At 52.4% G+C, this 20,380-nt stretch overlaps 1 protein-coding gene and 1 long non-coding RNA gene across 2 annotated transcripts in view; one reads left to right on the forward strand and one right to left on the reverse strand.

Moving 5' to 3' along the window:
• Positions 1–6,788: 6,788 nt before the first annotated feature.
• Positions 6,789–20,380, reverse strand: part of CALB2 (calbindin 2) — a 51,734-nt gene continuing 38,142 nt past the window's right edge. The window contains exons 4-11 of the mRNA XM_039502561.1: positions 19,062–19,142; positions 15,915–15,971; positions 13,898–13,975; positions 11,741–11,796; positions 10,847–10,886; positions 10,694–10,747; positions 9,660–9,731; positions 6,789–7,371 (exon numbers count right to left, since the gene is read on the reverse strand). Coding sequence (XP_039358495.1) covers positions 7,255–7,371; positions 9,660–9,731; positions 10,694–10,747; positions 10,847–10,886; positions 11,741–11,796; positions 13,898–13,975; positions 15,915–15,971; positions 19,062–19,142 — 555 coding nt within the window. The 3' untranslated portion in view covers positions 6,789–7,254. The remainder of the gene's footprint in view (positions 7,372–9,659; positions 9,732–10,693; positions 10,748–10,846; positions 10,887–11,740; positions 11,797–13,897; positions 13,976–15,914; positions 15,972–19,061; positions 19,143–20,380) is intronic.
• Positions 7,640–17,607, forward strand: LOC120384196. The gene is made up of 4 exons (XR_005588665.1): positions 7,640–8,081; positions 8,238–8,413; positions 13,961–14,058; positions 16,505–17,607. It is a non-coding gene; the product is annotated as an uncharacterized LOC120384196 (long non-coding RNA).

Here is a 20,380-nt window from a genome sequence, read left to right on the forward strand (position 1 = left end):
ACAAGCAACGTTGAGCCAATGAGTCACTCCAGTTGGCACCATTATGCAGGACGCTGGGCCATTCTGTCAGCACTGGGTGTTAAAAGATGGATCCTACGATCCACTCTAGTCACTCATGGGGCTGTAGGAGCCAGGGGCGGCTCTAGAAAGTAGGCTGCCCCAAGCAGCGCGGCGCGCTGCGCTGCCCTTCCCCGGTCCCGCGGCGGGTCCCCTCTTCCCGCGGCTCCGGTTGAGCTCCCGCCGGCATGCCTGCGGCAGGTCCACCGGACCCCGGAAAGAGCGGACCTGCCGCAGTCATGCCTGCGGGAGCTCAACCGGAGCCGCGGGAAGACGGGACCCGCCGCAGTCCTGCCTGCGGCAGGTCCGCTCGTTCCGGGCTCCGGTGGACCTGTCGCAGGCATGCCGGCGGGAGCTCAACCGGAGCCAAATGCCGCCCCCCCGGGAAACGGCCGCCCCAAGCGCCTGCTTGGCGCGCTGGGGTCTAGAGCCGCCCCTGGTAGGAGCAGCCAATGGGAGCAGGAGGAGAGTTCTCAAGCAGAATATTTCACAAAATCTCTAGCACAGAGGCAAGGTAGAAAGAGCTGTGAGATACAATGACCAGCCGTGTTAGCAGGTGGGATTCCAATCTAATGAAACCATCTAATGACGATCTCATTTCTAGAGCACCTTTGATCCAGGAGGGTCCCAACGTATTCGTGGCCACACTCTCCCTTGGTGTAAATGGGTAAAACTCCACTGATGTCAATGGAGCTATGTACTTACACCACAGAAAACTCATTTAAACGATAGACGCATTTTTCCCAACCGCTGAAATGCAGCCACCTCTCGGGTGGATTCGGGCAATATTTGAATAGCACAGGGCACCAGCTTTAGAATAATACATGATGTTTAAACTACTGGGGCAGTTAAGGTAGATGGCCCGTCACACACAGTGGGAATTCAGGCAGGAGCCTAGGGCTAACACATTAGAAATACAGGGATCCAATACGATAAAGTGAGTCTATCAAATACACATCACTGGACAGACAGAGTCGCTGTCTCACCATAAACATCCAATGTTTAAAGTAAATGACACCATCCCAATCTGCCATTCCAGAAGCAGGAAACTAGCTGCCGAGTTTAGGTTCCTGGTGCACCTCGCCTAAGAGCTCACAGAGCATTGGCTGTAACACACCTCGAGGAGGGGAAGTTTCTACCTACCCCTGGAATGGTGATTGCCGTATCCCCTGATGCATGCCGGGTTATGCCGGTTATTGATGTTTCTCCTTTTGTAAGATTTTGTATTTGAGGCCTGTGATGGGGTGTTTCCCTCACACAAGGCAGAGCAGGTTAAATTAACCTGAAAGGCTGCACCTGGGGGAAAGCAAGGGCTTGAGAGGCTGATTGATGAGGGAGCCCAGCTGAGAAGGAACAGGGAGGTCGGGGGGAGGGCTGACATCAAGTCAGGAAGTTCACAGCAGAAATGGGGTTGGGTTGGGAAGTGGTGGGCAGGGTCGGCTTTAGGCCTATTCCACCAATTCCCCTGAATCGGGGCCCATGCCCAGTGAAAATCCCTTCCCTGGCTAGAGGCGCCTTTTTAATTTTTTTCTCACCCGGCAGTGCTCCAGGTCTTTGGCAGCACTTCGGCGGCGGGTCCTTCGCTCGCTCCGGGTCTTCAGCTGCACTTTGGTGTCAGGTCCTTCAGTGCCGCTGAAGACCTGGAGCGAGTGAAGGACCCGTCGCTGAAGTGCTGCCAAAGACTCAGAGCGCCGCCCGGTGAGTACAAGCCCCATGTGGTTTTTTTATGTTTTTTTTTTTTTAGTCATCCCTGCTGGGGCCCCGTCGAAACTGTTCGAATTGGGCCCCGCACTTCCTAAAGCCGGCCTTGGTGGTGGGGGCCATAAGCTGTAGGAAGGGCCCAGGGAAAGCAGCTGGGTCTGGAAGGAGGCAGATCACAGTTGCTAGACAGGGTCTCTGGGCTGGAACCTAGAGTAGAGAGTGGGCCTAGGTTCCTCTACCAGCATCTAGGATGGGGTGGGCACATTTTTTGGGCAGAGGGCCACATCTGGGTGGGGAAATTGTATGCAGGGCTGGGGCAGGGGGTTGGGGTGTGGGAGGGAGTGTGGGGTGTGGTGTGCAGGAAGCGGCTCCGGGCACGGGTTGGGGGCAGTGTTGGGGTGTGGGGTGGGGCAGAGGGCTCTGGTATGGGGGTTGGGGTGCAGGAGGGGTGTGGCAGGGGCTCAGGGCAGGGGTGGGGTGTGGGATGTATGAGGGGGCTCAGGAATGGAGTTGGGTGCAGGAGGGGTGTAGGGGTGTGGCAGGGGGCTCAGGGCAGGGGGTTGGGGAACAGGAGGGAGCTCAAGGCAGGGGGAGGGGTGTGGGATGGATGAGGGGCTCAGGAAGGGGTTGTGGTGCAGGAGGGGTGTGGCAGGGGCTCAAGGCAGGGGTGGGGGTACAGGAGGGGTGTGGGGTGTGGTAGGGGGTTGGGGTGCAGGAGGGAGCTCAGGGCAGAGGGAGGGGTGTGGGATGTATGAGGGGGCTCAGGGCAGGGGATTGGGGTGCAGGAGGGGTGTGGCAGGGGCTCAGGGCAGGGGTGGGGTGTGGGATGTAGGGGGCTCAGGGAATGGAGTTGGGTGCAGGAGGGGTGTAGGGGTGTGGCAGGGGGCTCAGGGCAGGGGGTTGGGGTACAGGAGGGAGCTCAGGGCAGGGGGTGTGGTGTGGGAGGTATGAGGGGGCTCAGGGAAGGGGGTTGTGGTGCAGGAGGGTGTGGCAGGGGCTCAAGGCAGGGGTGGGGGTACAGGAGGGGTGTGGGGTGTGGTAGGGGGTTGGGGTGCAGGAGGGAGCTCAGGGCAGAGGGAGGGGTGTGGGATGTATGAGGGGGCTCAGGGCAGGGGTTGGGGTGCAGGAGGAGCTCAAGGCAGGGGTGGGGTGTGGGATGTATGGAGGGGGCTCAGGAAGGGGGTTGGGGTGCAGGAGGGGGCATGGTGCAGGCAGTGGGCTCAGGGAAGGGGGTTGGGGTGTGGCAGGGGCTGGGGTACAGGAGGGTGTGGCAGGGGCTGGGGTGCAGGAGGGGTGCGTGGTGCAGGCCGTGGGCTCAGGGAAGGGGTTGGGGTGTGGCAGGAGCTCAGGGCAGGGGTTGGGGTACAGGAGGGATGTGGGGGTGTGGCAGGAGGTTGGAGTGCAGGAGGGAGCTCAGGGCAGGGGGCTGGGGTGCAGGAGGGGTGTGGCAGGGGGTTGGGGTGCAGGAGGGGTGCGTGGTGCAGGCAGTGGGCTCAGGGAAGGGGGTTGGGGTGTGGCAGGGGGCTGGGGTGCAGGAGGGGTGTGGGTTGGGGTGCAGGAGGGGGGCATGGTGCAGGCAGTGGGCTTAGGACAGGGAGGTGGGGGTGGGGTGCAGGAAGAGTTTGGGCTCTGGGGTGGCAGCAGGGCCAGGGCAGGCTCCCTGCCTGCCTGCCCTGGCCCTGCGCTGCTCCAGGAAGCGCTGCAGCCCCTGGGGAAGGGGGGCGGGGGGCTCTGTGTGTGCCGCCCTTGCTGTCCTTCCAGGTACCTCCCCGGAAGCTCCCATTGGCCGCAGTTCCCGGTTCCTGGCCAATGGGAGCTGTGGGGGGTGGGGCCTGGAGGCAAGGGCAACACATGGAATCCTCTGGCCCCCTGCCCAGGGGCTGCTGCTGAGAGCAGCGCGGGGCCCACGGTGCCACGGGAGTGGCCATCCTGCAGGCTGGATCCAAAGCCCTGAGGGGCCGGATCTGGCCCACAGGCTGTGGTTTGCCCACTCCTGATCTAGGAGAAGTGGCACCGACTGGGGAGGGGAACAGAAGACTGCCTGGGACGATTGCCCAACAGGACTTGGTTACCCTGAAAGGGGAGGACTAGAGTAATTTGGTTAGAGGGCCAAGCCCAGGGGCGGCTCTAGACATTTCGCCGCCCCAAGCAGGGCGGCACACTGTGGTGGTGGTGGGGGGCTCTGCCAGTCGCCGGTCCCGCAGATCCGGTGGACCTCCCGCAGGTCCCGCGGCTCCACCGAAGCCGTGTGGGACCAGCGGACCCTCCGCAAGCACGCCTGCAGGAGGTCCACCGGAGCCGCCTGCTGCCCTCCCGGCAACTGGCAGAGCGCCCCTCGCGGCATGCCGCCCCAAGCACGCATTTGGCGTGCTGGGCTCTGGAGCCGCCCCTGGCCAAGCCATGAAGAGAGGGTGCCCTGAGCTGCAGAGAGAAAGAGGCAGCAGGGTGCACAAATAAATAGCAGAAAGTGGTGTTGCTCCTGGGAGGTGCTAATCCTCATAATAGCCAGGAGGAGGCACCATAGTGCACCCCATGACAAGGCCATATTTACAGGGGAGTCGCATCTTATGCAGAGGTTAGGTTCTGAAGTCAGCGCGTAAAGCAGGGGTTCTCAAACTTGGGGTTGGGGCCCCTCAGGGGGTCATGAGGTTATTATGTGGGGGATCGTGAGCTGTCAGCCTCCAGCATTTATAATGGTGTTATAAATTAAAAACACTTTTTTATATATTTAAGGGGGGGTGGGAAATCACACTTAGAGGCTTGCTATGTGAAAGAGGTCACCAGTACAAAAGTTCAAGACCCACTGCCGTAAGGCGAAAATCGTGTATAGTCAAACAGTCATTGAGTGGAATGGCGGGCGGAATCGCCTGCACTACAGGTACAATATGTAAATTGCTATTGTTCTCTTTTTTGTTTTGTTTTGCCAAGTGTGTATAGTTAAAATCGCATAAGTTAAATGCACTTATGATGCGACTCCACTGTAATTCATAACTTTTTTGACATCCACTGGAAAACAAAGTGGAGAGGAATACACATGTTTTTTAAGACAATTTCCCTTCCATTGTTCTGTTCCCTTGAACCTGGTACATACCTGGTGAAATGCATCCCCCGGCATAACTGCATCTGCACTAGGGCTTTTATTGGTGTAGAAATGTTATTAAAAACCCCATTACAATTCCAGCAAAGTTTCCAGTAGACCTTCCTGTAGTTTCTCGATGACATCGTGGCGAGTATGCTCGTCTTACAACTTAAAGGATGTTATTTCTAGGCTACAGCTACACTAGAGAATTTACAGTGGTGGAGCTGCACTGCTGTAAGCTAATGTAACCGCTCTAAGCTGATGGGAGAGAGCTCTCCCTTCAGCTTCAAGACTCCCGCCCTGTGAGCAGTGCTAGTTATGTCGCCAGGAGAAGCTCTCCCACCAGCATAGTGTTGTCTACCCTGGTGCTTAGGTTGGTGTAACTTATGTTGCGTTTTCACACCCCTGAGTGACTTAAGTTATACTGCAGTAAGGGCTAGTGTGGACACAGCCTTGCTGTCAGTTCACTAAGGGCAAAGAGAATCAAGGTGGGATCTTTCTCATGCATCATCACCAGTAAAAATGTTCCTAAGCCCAAATTAAACCCCCTAATACCTGTGCAACCCTGTTGTCTTCAGATCAGGTCCGCAGTTACATTCGTGTAATCACCCTGCCACCCCTGGGTTTGCACAGGTGTCCATGATTAGAACTTCGAACAGTTCAATTGATGGTGCACATGGGAGAATAGACGACGCAGCTCACGCCCTGCCATGTCAACACAGTGCCGAGCTAGCACCAGGAACAAGATGAGAGCTTATTTTTATCTGCTAACTCAAGCAGATATACTGGAGAGAAAACCACTCGGGCCCCAGTTTTGCCTTGCCTTGCCTTGCCCCTTGAGTTCTCTCCGATATCTTTGCTAAGTGAGTGTCAGATGCTACCAAATCACAGTTGTAGGGCTAAATTCTCTGCAGGCATATTACTACTGACCTCAGGGGAGTTAGCAGCAGATAATTTGCCCCCTGGTGTTATGCCCCCCTCAGACAGGTATAAGTGATGATAAACATGCAAGGAGCAAATCTGAGTAAGAAATGATTCTTGCATAGCTTCTTTTCAAACTAGAACCAGAGTTTTAAGACACTGGCAGTGGGACAAGCCAGCCCCATGGCTGCTGCAGGACCACAGAAACACTGACCAGCCTTCAACCCTGATCATGAATCTGAATTTTGGATGGCAAAAAGTAACAAAATATCCCCATATGGAGTGAGATTTTCAGAATTTCAAGGGCTCAGCATTACAGCCAGTGAGATTTTTTTTGCACTGAAGCTCTTTTGAGGGAAGATTAGGGTTTTAACTAAATTATTTTTTAATTAAAATTATCTGCTTTCCACAGGGAAATTCTAATTCTCACCCTCTCCGCCCTCCATTGAAAAACTGAATACCCAAATACTGAAATACTTTAATTCAGAATTGCTCCTGTGGTGCCTCGTGGGAGTTGTAGTTTCAGAGCCTCATGCTTCCATTCTCTTTTATGGGCTGGTCGCTCTGGTCAGACTACATTTCCCATGATGCAGCAAATCCAGCAATTGCCATGATGTACTACCTATCCTCACCAAGAGAGGAGATGGTGATGCATCATGGGAGAGGTAGTCTGACCAGGGAGCCCAGCCTATAAATGAGAATGGGATCACAAGGCATCTGAACTACAACTCCCGCTATGCACCACAACATCACTTTTTTTTGTGTGCAAACACTCCACCTCTTTCCCCTCCCGCTCCAAAACCCCCAACCACCACCACTTTCCAAACAGTTCTACTCAGTCCCCAGCACCTTCTATTCCTGTGACTCTTCAGGAGAGATTTTCAACTGAGTCCAGCACCCAGTGTGCTGAGCACTTAGGCACCAGCTGGATTTTTCCAAATTGGGAGCTGAGCTCTTTTGAAAACCTAGTGTTTATTTGCTTGCAGATGTGGCCTTCATCGTCCCAGAGAAAAGAGATCCAAGCACAGGCTGTCAGCCCCGGTAGCAGTTCTTAAGTTTATTTGTAAACTGTTCTTTGGTAAACAATAAGACAGAACTTGAAAAGAACAAAACAAAACAAAAAAAAAGAGACAGAAAAATTATTCACTCCAGATTCAGGAATGCACAGGAAACAAACTATGCCAACGCAAGAGACACAGGCTGTACCCAGGAAGAGAACTGGACTATCACCCTACTGAATACTTAGCCTAAATCACAGAGCCATTGGTGGATGGGGTCATGCATCACTGCCCCTCTCGCTACTGTTGGCAAAGATTCTGTGACCTGGGTCACAAGCAGATCAGCAGGCCTAGTGGGGGGAGGGGGGTTGGAGTTGTTTGGTCAGGGACCCACCCAGTTGCTCTCCCTCCTCACCTGCTCACACTTGCCCTCTCTAGTCATCTTTGTGGAAGGTGGCAGGGTGGGGGAGGTGTTGGAGGAGTGGGGGTGGTGCCTCTTTACATGGGGGGCTCGTTGCAGAGTATAATTTCCAGTTCCTTGCGGTATAGCTTCCCCCCGTCGGAGAGGTTCATGATGCTCTTTCTGTAGTTGGTGAGCTGCTGGATGTTCATTTCCTGGCAGATGGTAACAGAAAGGAATGTGAGATAGAATGGCTGCATACACAGGACTAGATTTCAATGGTGTGTCATGAGATGAGCTGGCCCTTTGAAGTGGGGTTCAAGGACCTCCCAGATAGGGTTGCTGACTTGGAATGTCTGATTCTTAAATATTACCACCAGCAATGCCAGAACCTCCCCTGCCCCACCCATCCCAAGGCCCTGCCCCTCCACCATCACTTGCTGCTTTTCCTCTCCCACCCCCTCCAGCCTGGGTCAGGAGAGACTCGCCCACAGAGCTGGGGGTGGGAGCTGCAGCTGCCCAACATAGGCAGGAGGCAGCCACAACCGAGTCGGGGGGGCTGGAGTGGGTGAAGACCCGGCACCTCCCCATCTGCAGCAACCACAGTTTGGGTGTCCGGTCAGTAGATCTGACTGGACACTGTCTGGTCCCCTTTTTGACTGGACTTTCCAGTTGAAAACCAGGCACTGTAGGCTGGTAGCAAAGCATGCTGGGAAGAGAGGCAGTATAAAGGTTGCTTGTGGCAGTTCCCCCTAGTGAGGGGAAAAAAAGAGGAGAGTTGGATCTCTCCATGGGAGGAAGCTTGGATGTGGGGAGACCTTGAGAAGGAGGGAGCAGAACCCCTCATAGGAGACCCTTGGGCGGAGGGCTAATGCGATTCGGCCAGCAAGGGGAAATGGACAGCAGCTGTGTCTGAAGGCAAGAGGTGAGCTGCTTTATTCCTGAGTGGGGCCAGGCCCAGAGACTCGAACTCGGCCGTGGTATGCGGCTGCAGCACCACTGAGAGCAGTGCAGTTTCTCCAGCGTAAATCAGGCCCAGTCTCTGCATTTGGCCTACAGACTTGCTTACTCTTTCCTTAAGTACCTCTTGGACTCTGCAAAACATCCGGAGCAGCTGGTCGTACTCTGGCTAGAATGACCCTCACCCCTGCACAGAGAGTCAGAAGCACCGAACTCTTAGAATGAAGCAGATGTGGGACTTCAGTGGAGCACAGGCCTCTGCATGGAGGCAAACTCTGTGCATTGAGCGGCTTGCAGGTAAACACCCATTTCCTGACTTGGCAATGGCCATATTCACCACTGCACAGTGCAATGGTTTCTTGGCTGGGTCATCTGCAGGGATTGGACCTGGAACCTGTGGATCTAGAACCATGAGCCTCTGCTATCTAAGCTTAATAATAATAAACCTGCTCACTGGCAGCAGCAGCTTCCTTTGTGCCACTCTGATTGAGCAGCACCTTGCACTGCTGCAAAGGGTCAAGCAAGTGCAGGGCAACAGTGATTCAAGCGCCTGGCCTCCTCTGTTCCTGCATTCCTCAGGGCAGACATTGCTAGCACTGCGCAGGCTTCTTCACAGCCACCTGATCGGGTGCTGAGCAAACCCCCGATGCCCAGCACTAGCACTCTGGCCCACCTTCTGCACCAGGGCCGGTGCAAGGATGTTTTGTGCCCTAGGCGAAACTTCCACCTTGTGCCCCTGCCCTGAGGCGCCCCCCCCACGGCAGCTCCCCACCCCCCACCCCCCGCCCTGAGGCACCCCCCCACCCCAGTTCACGCCTGCTCCGCCTCCTCCCCGAGCACGCCGTCGCTGCTTCACTTCTCCCACCTCCCAGGCTTGCGGCGCCTAAGCTGATTGGCGTTGCGAGCCTGGGAGGCGGGAGAAGTGAAGCAGCCATGGCGTGTTCGGGGAGGAGGCGGGGCAGAGGTGAGCTGGGGCGTGGAGTTCCCCTGCGTGCCGCCCCACTTACTTGCTGCAGGCGGCCCTCCCCGTGCTCCCCTGCCCCAGTTCCCTCCGCCTAAATGCCAGCGGCGACCGGGGCGGCCGAAGATCTGTCCGCTTCAGTCGCTGCCGAAGAAAATGGCGCCCCCCAAATGCCAGTGCCCTAGGCGACCGCCTAGGTTGCCTAAATGGTTGCACCGGCCCTGTTCTGCACCCTGCAGGATTGAACCCTAAATGACAATACCAGCTAGGACTCCAGCATGTTAACCTTTGGGCCAGATACTCCAGTGCAGCTTCTGTGCACCACGCGGGTCTGCAGCCAGCTGGCTCCAAGAGGAGTTCCCCATGCTTGCTGCAGGTATAAAGGATGACCCTGTGATGCACTGATCCATGCTACGGCACTGCCCTGCACTTCATCCACACAAGACACAGATTAGTCGCGGAGGATGCAACAGCTGCTATGGCAGACCTAGGGAGCAAAGCTGCTCCAGTGGATTTGCCCGTTGACTTTAACAGGAGCAGCCCTTAGGTTTGTCTCCATCTGTTTACCCACAAGAAACTCACCTTCTTGTTCTTCTCATAGAGGTCTTTCAAAAGGGCATCCAGCTCATTCTCATCAATGAAGCCACTCCCATCCTGGGTAGCAAGAGCAGGAGAATACACACACGTTAGTGGCCACTTCATCCAACCCAGGGGGCCCTGCAATCATCTCCCTGCCTCTGCTCCCTAGGACCACAGTGGCCCTGCTGTCAATCACCAGACCTGCCATTCCCCTGGATCACTCTCAGGTTTGGGGGCCTGTAAGCTACAGGAAACCCAACACAGCAGCACTCTCTTTAGCCCAGAGGGCAGCAGTGGGGAGCTGGTTTCACTTTTGACTGTGTTCATAATGTGATGATGCCACCATCGCAGACACTGCCACTCTCACTGGGGTAAGGCCCTGAGTTAAAGCCCATTGCAGGCACCAGAAAGGCTTTGAGTATATGGCCTGGACCAGAGCCCACTGGCACGACTCCATTGAAATCAAGGGTGTTACACTAGTATAAGTGACAGGGGAATCCTGCCCTATATACTGGCTGGTGCCAGCTCTACTCGCTATAAAGGCCTGCAGCAACAGTGGTCCAGAAAAGCAGGATTTCATTCTCCATTATTATTCTGTCTCTAAATCCACATATTCCCTGTGTTCAGATCCCTGCATTCACAGAGACTTTAAAATGTGCTCTTCTGTCCTCTGCGGGCACAACTCCCCTGCTCACATTGAAACAAGAGTCCTCCACACCCCTTCCATGAGCAGAGCGGTTGGCTACGTGCTGTGGGCCAGAGCCCCAGCTAGCATCAATTAGCATAATTATGCTGCAACTCAATGGAGCCCTGGGGATTTATACCAGCAGAGGCTCTGGCTAGAGGGTCTTTTATTCTGGGCTGGTTTTATGACAGTGAATGGGAGAAAATGCCAAAATGCCTTTCCCAGTCGCAGCAGCTAGAGAGACTAGGGGAAATAAAGTGCTAGGAAGAGTTCTTCCTGCACCAAGCTCATGGGATTTCAGATCCCCTTGTGCTTCCCCTTCTCCCCCACCCCATCCACGCAAGCCTCTTACCTTGTCATAAAATGCAAAGATAGCGTTGAATTCCTCGGTGGCTAGTTTCATTCCCTGGACAATGACAGGAAGAATAAAGAAGTGAGCCATGCACACAGGGAGGGATGAGGGGGAAACAATCAAATGGGGAAAAAGGGAGCCATCTTTCTTTACCTGAAATTTAAGTAGGAAGTTCTCCTGCACAGGTAAGAGTCTGCAGAGAGATTGTGAAAGGGTAAATAGGGAGCTGAGAGGAGACACTCACTCGGCACATGTGGCCACGGCACGGGGGGATCGGCCTCAGCTCTCTACACAGATGCTGCCCTGGAGAGATCAGCCTTGCCTGCTCGTCTGTGGATGTACTGCACTCAAGCTAGTTAGTGGAGCCCCGTGAAGATGGGCCTAGTCTCACCAACCGGCTTCTGAAGGGAGGCCTCCCTGTTTTGCCACTCCGCCCGCTCAGGAAGGGCATGGTCCTCCACTCAGGGAGCCCGGGGTTAAAAGCTGTTGAGATTGATCGGATGGTCACAGACCAGACTCCCGTGGATGTTTGTCTGCACCCTGAGTCAGGCCAGATGGGGAATAGCAGTGAGGTGCATTGGCAGAACTGGGCAGGAAGCAGTTTGTTTGTACTACAGGCTGCAGCTACTGGTGATTAATCTCCAGTCATGGCAGTGGGGGGGCAATGCTGTTCTTTTACAGAGGCCATAAGGCCAACGGCATCAGCCCGCCTGGAATGCTTTTCCCACAGTATCTCGTCCACCCCTGGTGCTGATTCCTCTGTGGCACTAGTGTGAGTGAGAAGTAACTCCAGGGAGCTCCATTGGTGCAATGGGAAGGGAGTCTGGCTCCTGGGCTACCCGCAGCAGGGCGTTTCGAATGGCTTTGAGGCAGGACTGGAGTGGCTTGCTGAACAAGTTCAGAGGATACCTGGCTGCATGCAGCTGGAGCTGTCAGTCAGCAAGGGGGAAGATGGATTTGATTGCGGGGAGGGTCCATAGTTTTCTTTGGCTCTTGCAGGGGAAGGGTAAGCAGCCCAAGTAGCAAGCAGTGCAAGAGGACCCTTACCGGGACATCTCCGACAGGCCCAGCTTCCCGTCCCCATTCATATCGAACATCCGCAGCTGATGGGACACAAGCCACAGTCTGTTAGTGACCGGCTCTTCCCTCCACCAACGTCCCCAGTTGGGATTGCATCTAAGCCTTTGGCAAAGCAGGGGGTCAGCTGACACCTTGCCAGCTTTCTACTGGGGGTAGGGAAAAGGGGCCTGTTAAATTCAGAGTCATGGAGGTAGGGTTTCCAGGTGTCTGGTTTTCGACTGGAAAGTTCAGTCAAAAAGGGAACCTGGCAGTGTCCGGTCACCTGCAGTAACTCGACTCCGCCAATGCAGGATGGGAAGTGCAGCAGCTGTGGCTGGAGCCTGGAGGAGTTGCTCTCTGCTCAGCTGCTCATGGAGAGGTGGCTGGCTGGCTCTCAGCCATCTCCAGCAGACAGATTGGTGTGTGGGGGGGAATCCTGCCAGTCCCTGCCTGCCCTGCTCTTCCCACCCTGGCCTCTTGCTCCAGGGACTGACCCCCACCCCCTCCATGCCCCACATGGGCAGGCAGGCACTGCGTCCGCTCCTCCCAGCCCAGCTCTGCAGGCGGTAGGTGAGTCCCAGGAGTGGGGGGGGGAGCAACGGGGGGAGGAGCAAGCGGGAAGCAGGGCCTAGGGGTGAGGCCTTGGGGGAAGGGGCAGGGGTGGGGCTGGGTGCCCGGTTTTCAGCAGTTAGAAAGTTGGCAACCCCAGGAGGAGGGCAGGTCTGGTCCAGGGTGTGTTATGGGGAAAGCTCTCGGCAGCCAGATAAGCTTGAGTTTATAGCTACGTGAACTGTAGGGAGAAAAGTTTGAGCCAAACTGTTCCCTAGTGTAACTGTAATGGGCAACCCCCAGGGATAGATTGGGCCTGTTACGTGTGTGTCTGCATTTTACACTTAGTAAAGCCTGGGACAGGTTTAACAATACCAAGCTCTTACATAGCACTTTTAATCAGTGGAGCTCAAAGCAATTTAAACAGGAGGCCACTATCATTATCCCCATTATACAGACAGCAAAACTGAGGCACAAGAGGGGAAGGGACTTGCCCAGGGTCACCTAGCAGATCAGTGTCAGAGCTGGGACAAGGCCCCAGGTCTCCACACTTCCAGTCTAGTGCACTCTTCATTAGGACAAACGGAGAGAGGTGAAACAACTGTACTTTCCACATCACAGGCCACTAGCCAGATTCTGTTGGGAATCTCAGCAGAGAGGCCAAGGAATTGCTGGAGGCCTAGACACCGAACTCCCCTTTCGTGCTAAGAGTGGACCTGTTGGGGCAGTGGGGGAAGCCTGCCCTGCTGCCAACCATTCTGTGGTTAGACACAGGCCTCCGTTCCCCAGGGCTAGCACCAGAGAACTTTGCACTGGCCCCAGCCTGCCCTTTCCTGTGACTGAAAGGCCCAGCCCAGGGGTGTGCTGCTCATGCTCCTACAACAGAATGGGCTCGAGTTTCTGAGCCAGATTTCTTACTGCCCCAGGGACTCAGGGCAGGGAGTGCTGCAGAACAACTGCACCCGTCCTCTGTGCACCATTGCTGTTAGACAGAGCAGCACTCCTGACCGGCTCGGGGAGTCCCATCACTCCTTTGGCTGGAAGATGGTAGCGGTGACCTTGGGGAGGCTCAGGGTCCTGAGACAGAAATAGAATTGCCCCAGCCCAAGCAGAAGATAAAATTCATCCCAGTGCTACTCTGCTACGGGCGCCACAAGCTCTTTGGGGCATGTGTGTGTCCGACGCATAGCACAACGGGGGCCTGAGCAGGCCTCTCAGTGCTACCACAACCCCTGTAATAGAGAACACCTAGCCAGGCCAGGAGTTGCACTGCAGCACATGGGCTCAGTCACATTCCCCACGTTGGCTAATGGAGCTGCTCTCACTGCACCAGCTGAAGAGGAGGAGGGGGTGGGGAGAGATGTTTACTCAGACCAGGCGGGGGATGCGGGAGTATCTCTGATTTTAGCAGTGGAGGGAGGAGCTTCATGCAGACTGACTCCTCGGCCCCACAACTTCTTTGAGCTGGTTGCTTCTCTGCTGCAGCTGCTTCCTCAGGAAGCAGAATGGGCTCTGAATGGAGGGAGCTGGGTCAGCTGCCGTAGGGGAGGCAGCAGCAGCAGTACACCCCCCACCCCTGAGATTGGTCTCACTTACTATGGTCTGTGTATATTCTTGCAGCTTTGTCTCATCGTAGGGCTTGTTCGCTTTCTTTAACAGGTCTGACAGGAACCCCTGCGACAGGAGAGGACCACGTAAGCTTCGTCATGGTTACAGACCCTGGCTTACCAAGACAGAACTCCACCTGCGTTGCTGTGGTAAAAACATGCCCCTTGTTTTTCTTCACTGGGGAAAAAGGCACATTCACTGCTGGGCAGTCTAGGAATGGTGCTGAGACGCGTCACTCCAGTCCTGTCCAGTCAAGGGCACAATGCAAGAGCACGTCTGAAAATGTTAGTGTGGGAGCTTCAAGGGGACGCAGTGGTCAGTGGCTAGTACCTTGGCACCCCCATCGCTGTGCCAGTCTCAAAGCAGCACAGTGCTTGGCACAAATTCCACTCGGACTAAACCTGGGGAATGAGGGCTTAGAGTGGAGTGCCTGCTCCTTACATGCTCCATAGGAAGTAGCGTCTCCTCTTGCCTCTTGGGGCCAGATTTAGCCCCAGTGTACAGCGACATCAGTGGGGCTGGACCCATTTCCACTGGGGTTGAATTTGTCTGTAGGTTTGTTAGTGTAATCCGCAGTGAGCATTTCTCTCACAGCATCACTCAGGAGATTAGGCATTTCTCACTCTGAATCACCCCCAACAGACCCTTCTTAAAAGAGCTCTAAATTCCTTCCAGAATGGGAATTGCTTGATCCCCGCTTCATTCTATGTGCCTTGAGAAATACCCCAACCCAAAGGTAAATTGCACCACAGCTCTGACCGACTCCAGTGCAGCCCTGCTGATGTGCACCAGCTGAGGAGCTGGCTCAAAACGTTCTGCTGGCTCTTCACCCTCTGAAAGGTACATGGCACCCAGCCAAGGGGACTGGCCCAATGATGGGCCCAGTCTCTCACAAGGTTTTTGAGATCAGGAGCACTTGAGCAACCCATCGAGTAAGGCAAAGCTAGGAGGAAGGGGCAGCTTCCAGCATTGTACACATCTAATATCCTAAGATGCACAGAGAGTGACCTGCCATTTCACCGGAACAGCTGGTGTTAGTAGGCTCGGTTCTGTATGGTGCAGAGAGCCCTCAACACTCCTGGACGCTGATGGCAACTGACGTTGCTCAGCACTTTACAGGAACAGCCCATAGTTACGAAGGGAATGAAGCTTTCTTGAAATGAGGCCACTGGCTCTGCAGAAGCCAGTAGGTCACAGTAAGTGGAATTTTAAGATCAATATGTTAACACAGGCAGTCTGCAAACAGTCTTATAATGTGGGGCAATATAGACAATACACAGTGAAACCTGCCTTCAGCCACCATCCACAGGGCAAAGCAGAAAGCAGTTGCCTACCTAGGAGCAATGGCTTTCTAAAGACTACACCAAACTGCCATGGAAACTTTGGGGTTCCTTTACAGAGGTGACTTAAGACAATGCAATGCCATCATGGAGTGAGTCCTTAGTGCAGATTCTACTGCTTGCATTTGTGCAACCCCATTGGCATTCAGTGGAATTGCAGTGAAGTAACTGGGCAGGATTTGACCCTGGGTGTGTTTGGTGAGCTTTATTTCTAGCTGTTTCTGGACAGTTGCAGACCTCTGGTCGTTATCAGCTCATCTCCCCAAGCTATTCTAATGTAGGACATTCAGTAAGAGCCTCCCATCTGCCTGAATGCTGCACAGCCCCTAGTGCTGGGTATCCAGAGCCCAGCTCTGCTTATGCCAGAGTCAATGACAGTTTTCCCATTTGACTTCAATGGCAGCAGGAGCAGGCGCTCTACTGTGAAGTACAATGCAGGCTGAAGTGATCAGGAGCTGCAAAGGGACCGTGTAAGCTATCAAGCCTAGCTTCTTACAGGCTGAGTGATCATAAGCTAGACACGAGCTGCAGCCATGCACACGCTGCTTTCCTTAGAGACTGACTCGAGAGAGAGGTATGGTAGAGAATGCCACCCTAGAATAGCCCCACCAACAGCACAGCCCTTTAAAGTCATATCTCCAAGACACTCTTCAGTCATCCCCCACCTTGAGTTCATTGGCTTCTATATACCCACTGCGGTCTGTGTCATATTTCCGCCAGGCCTGCAATGGAAATGCCACATGTTAGTACAAGTGATTCTCCTACTGAAAAAAGTAATAGATTTTGGATAGTGAGACAGTGATAGCTCTTTGATCTAGAAGACAAAGGTATGGATGCGATCTAATGGCTAGAAGCTGAAGCTAGACCAATTCAGGCTAGAAATCAGGAGAAAATTTAATCCTTAGGGTAATTAACCATTGGAACAACTTACATAGGGACATGATGGATTCTCCATCACTTGAAGGCTTTAAATCTAGAATGGATGTCTTTCTAAAAGATCTACTATAGGTCAAACAGAAGTTATGGGCTCGATGCAGAAATTACTTGGTGAGTTCTAGGGCCTGTGTTATACAGGTCAGACTAGATGGTCATAATGGTCCCTTCTGGCCGTAGCAGCTTCATGACATTCTCGTTGGGAATCCACTGATTTTACTGGGAACTGCATCCACTTAACACTGGGGCTGGATCTGGCCTGAGGTACATATGTACACAGCAGTAAATGGACTGGGACTACCCGTCAGCTTTTCCTTTTTAGGTAGCCCCTCTCGTGGCACTGGGAATGGGAATAACTAACGCTACCATGGCAACAGACCTACAACGCATGAGGTCCATTCTCCCAGTGATTTGTGTGTTGTCTCAGCATTGGCGCATCCATCTCAACTACAATCAGAACTACCCCACAACCACCTGCCCCAAATGCAAACGAAACCCAACCTGTTGAGGCGTTTGGCTCAGTGAGCATGAACCTGTTCTGTAGCTGTGGAGGAGACAGGCTGTTACCCATAAACAACGGAGGTGGCAAAGGGGGAGGGAAGGGCAGTAGAAATGTGCATTTTGCCCCACACTTGCTTAGCATTTATTGTAAGTTTCTCTCTGTCTCGGGTCTATCTCATCCTTTCCCATGACAGCTGAGTCCCCAGGCGAAGTCAGGCCCTATGGAGCAGGAGCCTGTTTACAGTCTCTCTCTGTCTCAGATATTCATGTGGACCTAACAAATCAAAAGACATTTATCTGTTCAGAGTTGGTTGATCAAAGTATTTTCTTTCTTCCTGTGAAGACTCTACATTGTCTCCCCCACACGGTGTGTCAGAAGAGGTCTTCCTAAGTGCTATTCTACTGCCTCCTGTAGCTTTCCATCACCATCTGGCACAGGGAGAGCACAGCTCCTCATTGGTCTCTGGAGTTTTCTGAAGCTTCATCTCTCAGGGGACGGGTTTGTGTCATGAGGGGAATTGGTTTAGCAGAGCTGGGTGCACTCAGGGAAAAACAGTGTCAAGAGTTCATGCTCATTATTATACTCGCTATTGGTGGAGTGGGCTGAATTTAATATTTAATGGCATGTGCTTATTAAGCAATAACTCCACTTGTCTATTAAATGGCAACAGGTAGGCTCCTGTTTCATCGAACAGCATCACATTTGCATATTGTTCTCATTTTCCAATAATTGTTTTAAACTCTTGCAGTGTTGCTGTGCATTGCTAAACAGCTGCTACACTTCACTAGCTGCTGAAACCTTTCATGTACATATAATATTTATGAAGAACTTTGGAATCTGTCAGACAGAGATGCCATATCACTTTATAATTTGAGAGGGTCTTTTATCCTATCCTCTTAAAGAGCGTTTAAATATTAACTACTTACGCCCCAAAAATGTCCCTCTGAAGTAGATAAGGGAGATAAAGGTCATTTTACCCTCCTCCAAAATGCTGCCACTTCTGTGTGGAACACGACTGCTGTTTGATGGCACAAAGTAACACTACATAGTTTAGGACTGAAAGTGAAGAAAAGACCATCCAAATAATACTGGGAGTGAAATTTAGGGAGGCAGAATATAAATATCTAACCTGCAATTTGGGCAAGACACAGGAGCTAACTTCCTTACTGTTCTGAGAAGTGCCACAGACAGCACCTCCAAGAGCACAGCACCCACTGACAGATATGCCTATAGACACTAATCACCTCCTGCAGCCCAGATCTATCTCCCGGCTAGTCCCTTCCTCTTCAAATTCTTGAAAGAGGCTAAATAACTGATGTAAAGCACCTGGAAATTTAGAACATTCTCTTGCAACGTGAATTTCGGCAGCACAACACAAGGGAAGTCCTCCTCCCCTTCCACAAGGGAACATCCCACTAATGAGCAGCACCAGGGTGTCAAGTCCAGATTCCTGGCTAGGCCTTGGGAGTGATCAAAGAAGAGAGCTCCTGCCCAAAAACTCCCTCCCAGGTTTTCCAGTGTGACCTGGGCCAGGCCTTTGGAGATTAGGGAGTGTTCATGGATGCCATTGTTGTGCAGGTGTGAAGATCCTGGCTTGAAGCTGAGCCTTAGTCACTGGGACTTGGGGGTTAGAAACCAGCCAACCTGTCACTCTGGGAAGAGGGAGCAGAGATGTTCCCACAGTCCACTTTGTGCTTGTCATAAACTAGCTGACTAGCTCAGGGACTTGCAGAGTACCTGTCCCCTTAACAAAGTGCATTATGACACCAGAATTATGGTGCAGGCTCTGTGGCAGACCCTGGCTGTCCGTACAGACCCTGGCTCAATATGGCCCCAATCCTGAACTGCTTAATACAAGCAACAAAAAGGACAAAACTACTGTGTGGATGTGTAGGGCTAAATGCTGCTCCCACTGAAGTCTGTGGCAAAACGTCCCTGGACTTTAATGGCATTACAGTTTGGCTTGTTGTGTCCATAGCTATAGCTTGCCTTCAGTGGGAGGATAGAATTGCAACTGGCATGTAGCTATTTCTTTTCCAGGTAAAAACATTCAGAGGAAGCCAGCATGGCTGCTGGACAGAGAAACCACTCACCTAGAGAGTGTGGCCAGGCTGTATTCATTAGGAATAGCTTGTTAGTCAATGAATTTCCCCTGGTAATAGTTCAAGTATATTCCCCCTGCCCTGCCTGCCTGCCTCATGCTCCCACCATCCCCAACCTCCTAACATGCAGGAGAAACATTCTACCTAACTGGTCAGAATTAAATTACAGGCCGAATTCCTTATTCAGCCCTTGATGTCAGTGGAAATTTAGCCTAAAAATGGCTTCTGGAACTGGTTTGGTTAGAATAATAATAATAATAAAAATCTCTGCTCACCTCCATGAATTCAGAGCTGGAGCCAACGTGCTGTCTGAAACACAACAGGAAGTTCTCCTCTGTGGGCAGGATCTGAGCCAGCTGGAGGGTGGGGGAGACAGCAAAGTGATCAGTGAGTAGAAGGCAAGTCACACAACACACAGAGAATCCTTGGCCCATCCAACTGGTGCGTGTAGACGGTGACACAATAGGATTGTGTTTCCTTTCTTACTGCATCTTTGTAATTTTTGCTGCTGTCACAGGCCACTGCCATTTTGCGAGGGAGAATCAATGCAGCATGTTGCAGAGGAGACACATACATTGTGCTCTCTCTCTCTCATTGCAAATTTACTTTTGCTCTTAATTGTTTTGCTTAACCTAAAATAAGTCATTGAGACTGAAATAATATGGTTGCTCTTTGCACATGGAAAGAACATAACAAGTCCCATCTCCATTGTTTGCAATAATTCCCTAGAAAAAGGAATTATGTTTCAGATCTTCTATCTGTTTTGTCCTCTTCCTGATGAAACACATTAGCAGAGTGCATGTTACATTCCTCTCTAATGGCTAGGCCACTAGGCAATAACAGCCTACTGCCGCTACCAGCTAACACAGTGAAACCACTAGCCCCAGTGACTGAGATCTGTGCTTTTGTGTGAAGATCCTGGCCTTGAATTCTGCTGATAGCTATGAATGAGGTTTGTTACACTGTAATTCAACAGACTTGCTCCATGTGTTAATAAGGGAGTTTGAAAGTATTGTGGCTCTTTTTTACTTCCTTGTTTGGTGCACCAGCATCCTTGCTGAGGCTGAGCCCAGCTCTCGGAGTCGGGCTAGGCGGTTAAGTGCTGCCGCAGAACTAACCGGGGGAGGCCAGTCACACTAAACACTTTGTTCTACCTAAAGCTTTTGTAAAAGTGGCTGTGTGACACTTTAATTTTTGATGATCAAGAAAAGGAGGATTTAAAAGTGGGGCAAAAAAAGTCCTTACGTGTACTATTGACACCACCTAGGACAATTGAATGCAAAAGAATCCTAAAGAAATTCAGTTTCATCGACCCTGTTTACACTTTGAGCTTTTTTCCATTTGGGTGGGAAAACAAGCTAGACAAGTTCACATGTGGCTCCTAGTCAGTTTCAGGCAGAAACTGGGTTTCAAGCACAGGACGGACAAAAAACTCTTTAGTGACATTTTTTAAAGGAAAACCCATGAAAACATTAGCAAGGGGGTTGGGAACTTTTTAATATTTGAAGATCAAGGCAGCTAGGACCAAAGAGAATTGTTCCAAAGAAGATTAACAATTTGAAAAGGCCATAGATAAAACAGACCTAAACTTTGT

Source organism: Mauremys reevesii, linkage group 16, assembly GCF_016161935.1.
Source record: "Mauremys reevesii isolate NIE-2019 linkage group 16, ASM1616193v1, whole genome shotgun sequence".
In the NCBI taxonomy this organism is placed as follows: domain Eukaryota; kingdom Metazoa; phylum Chordata; order Testudines; family Geoemydidae; genus Mauremys; species Mauremys reevesii.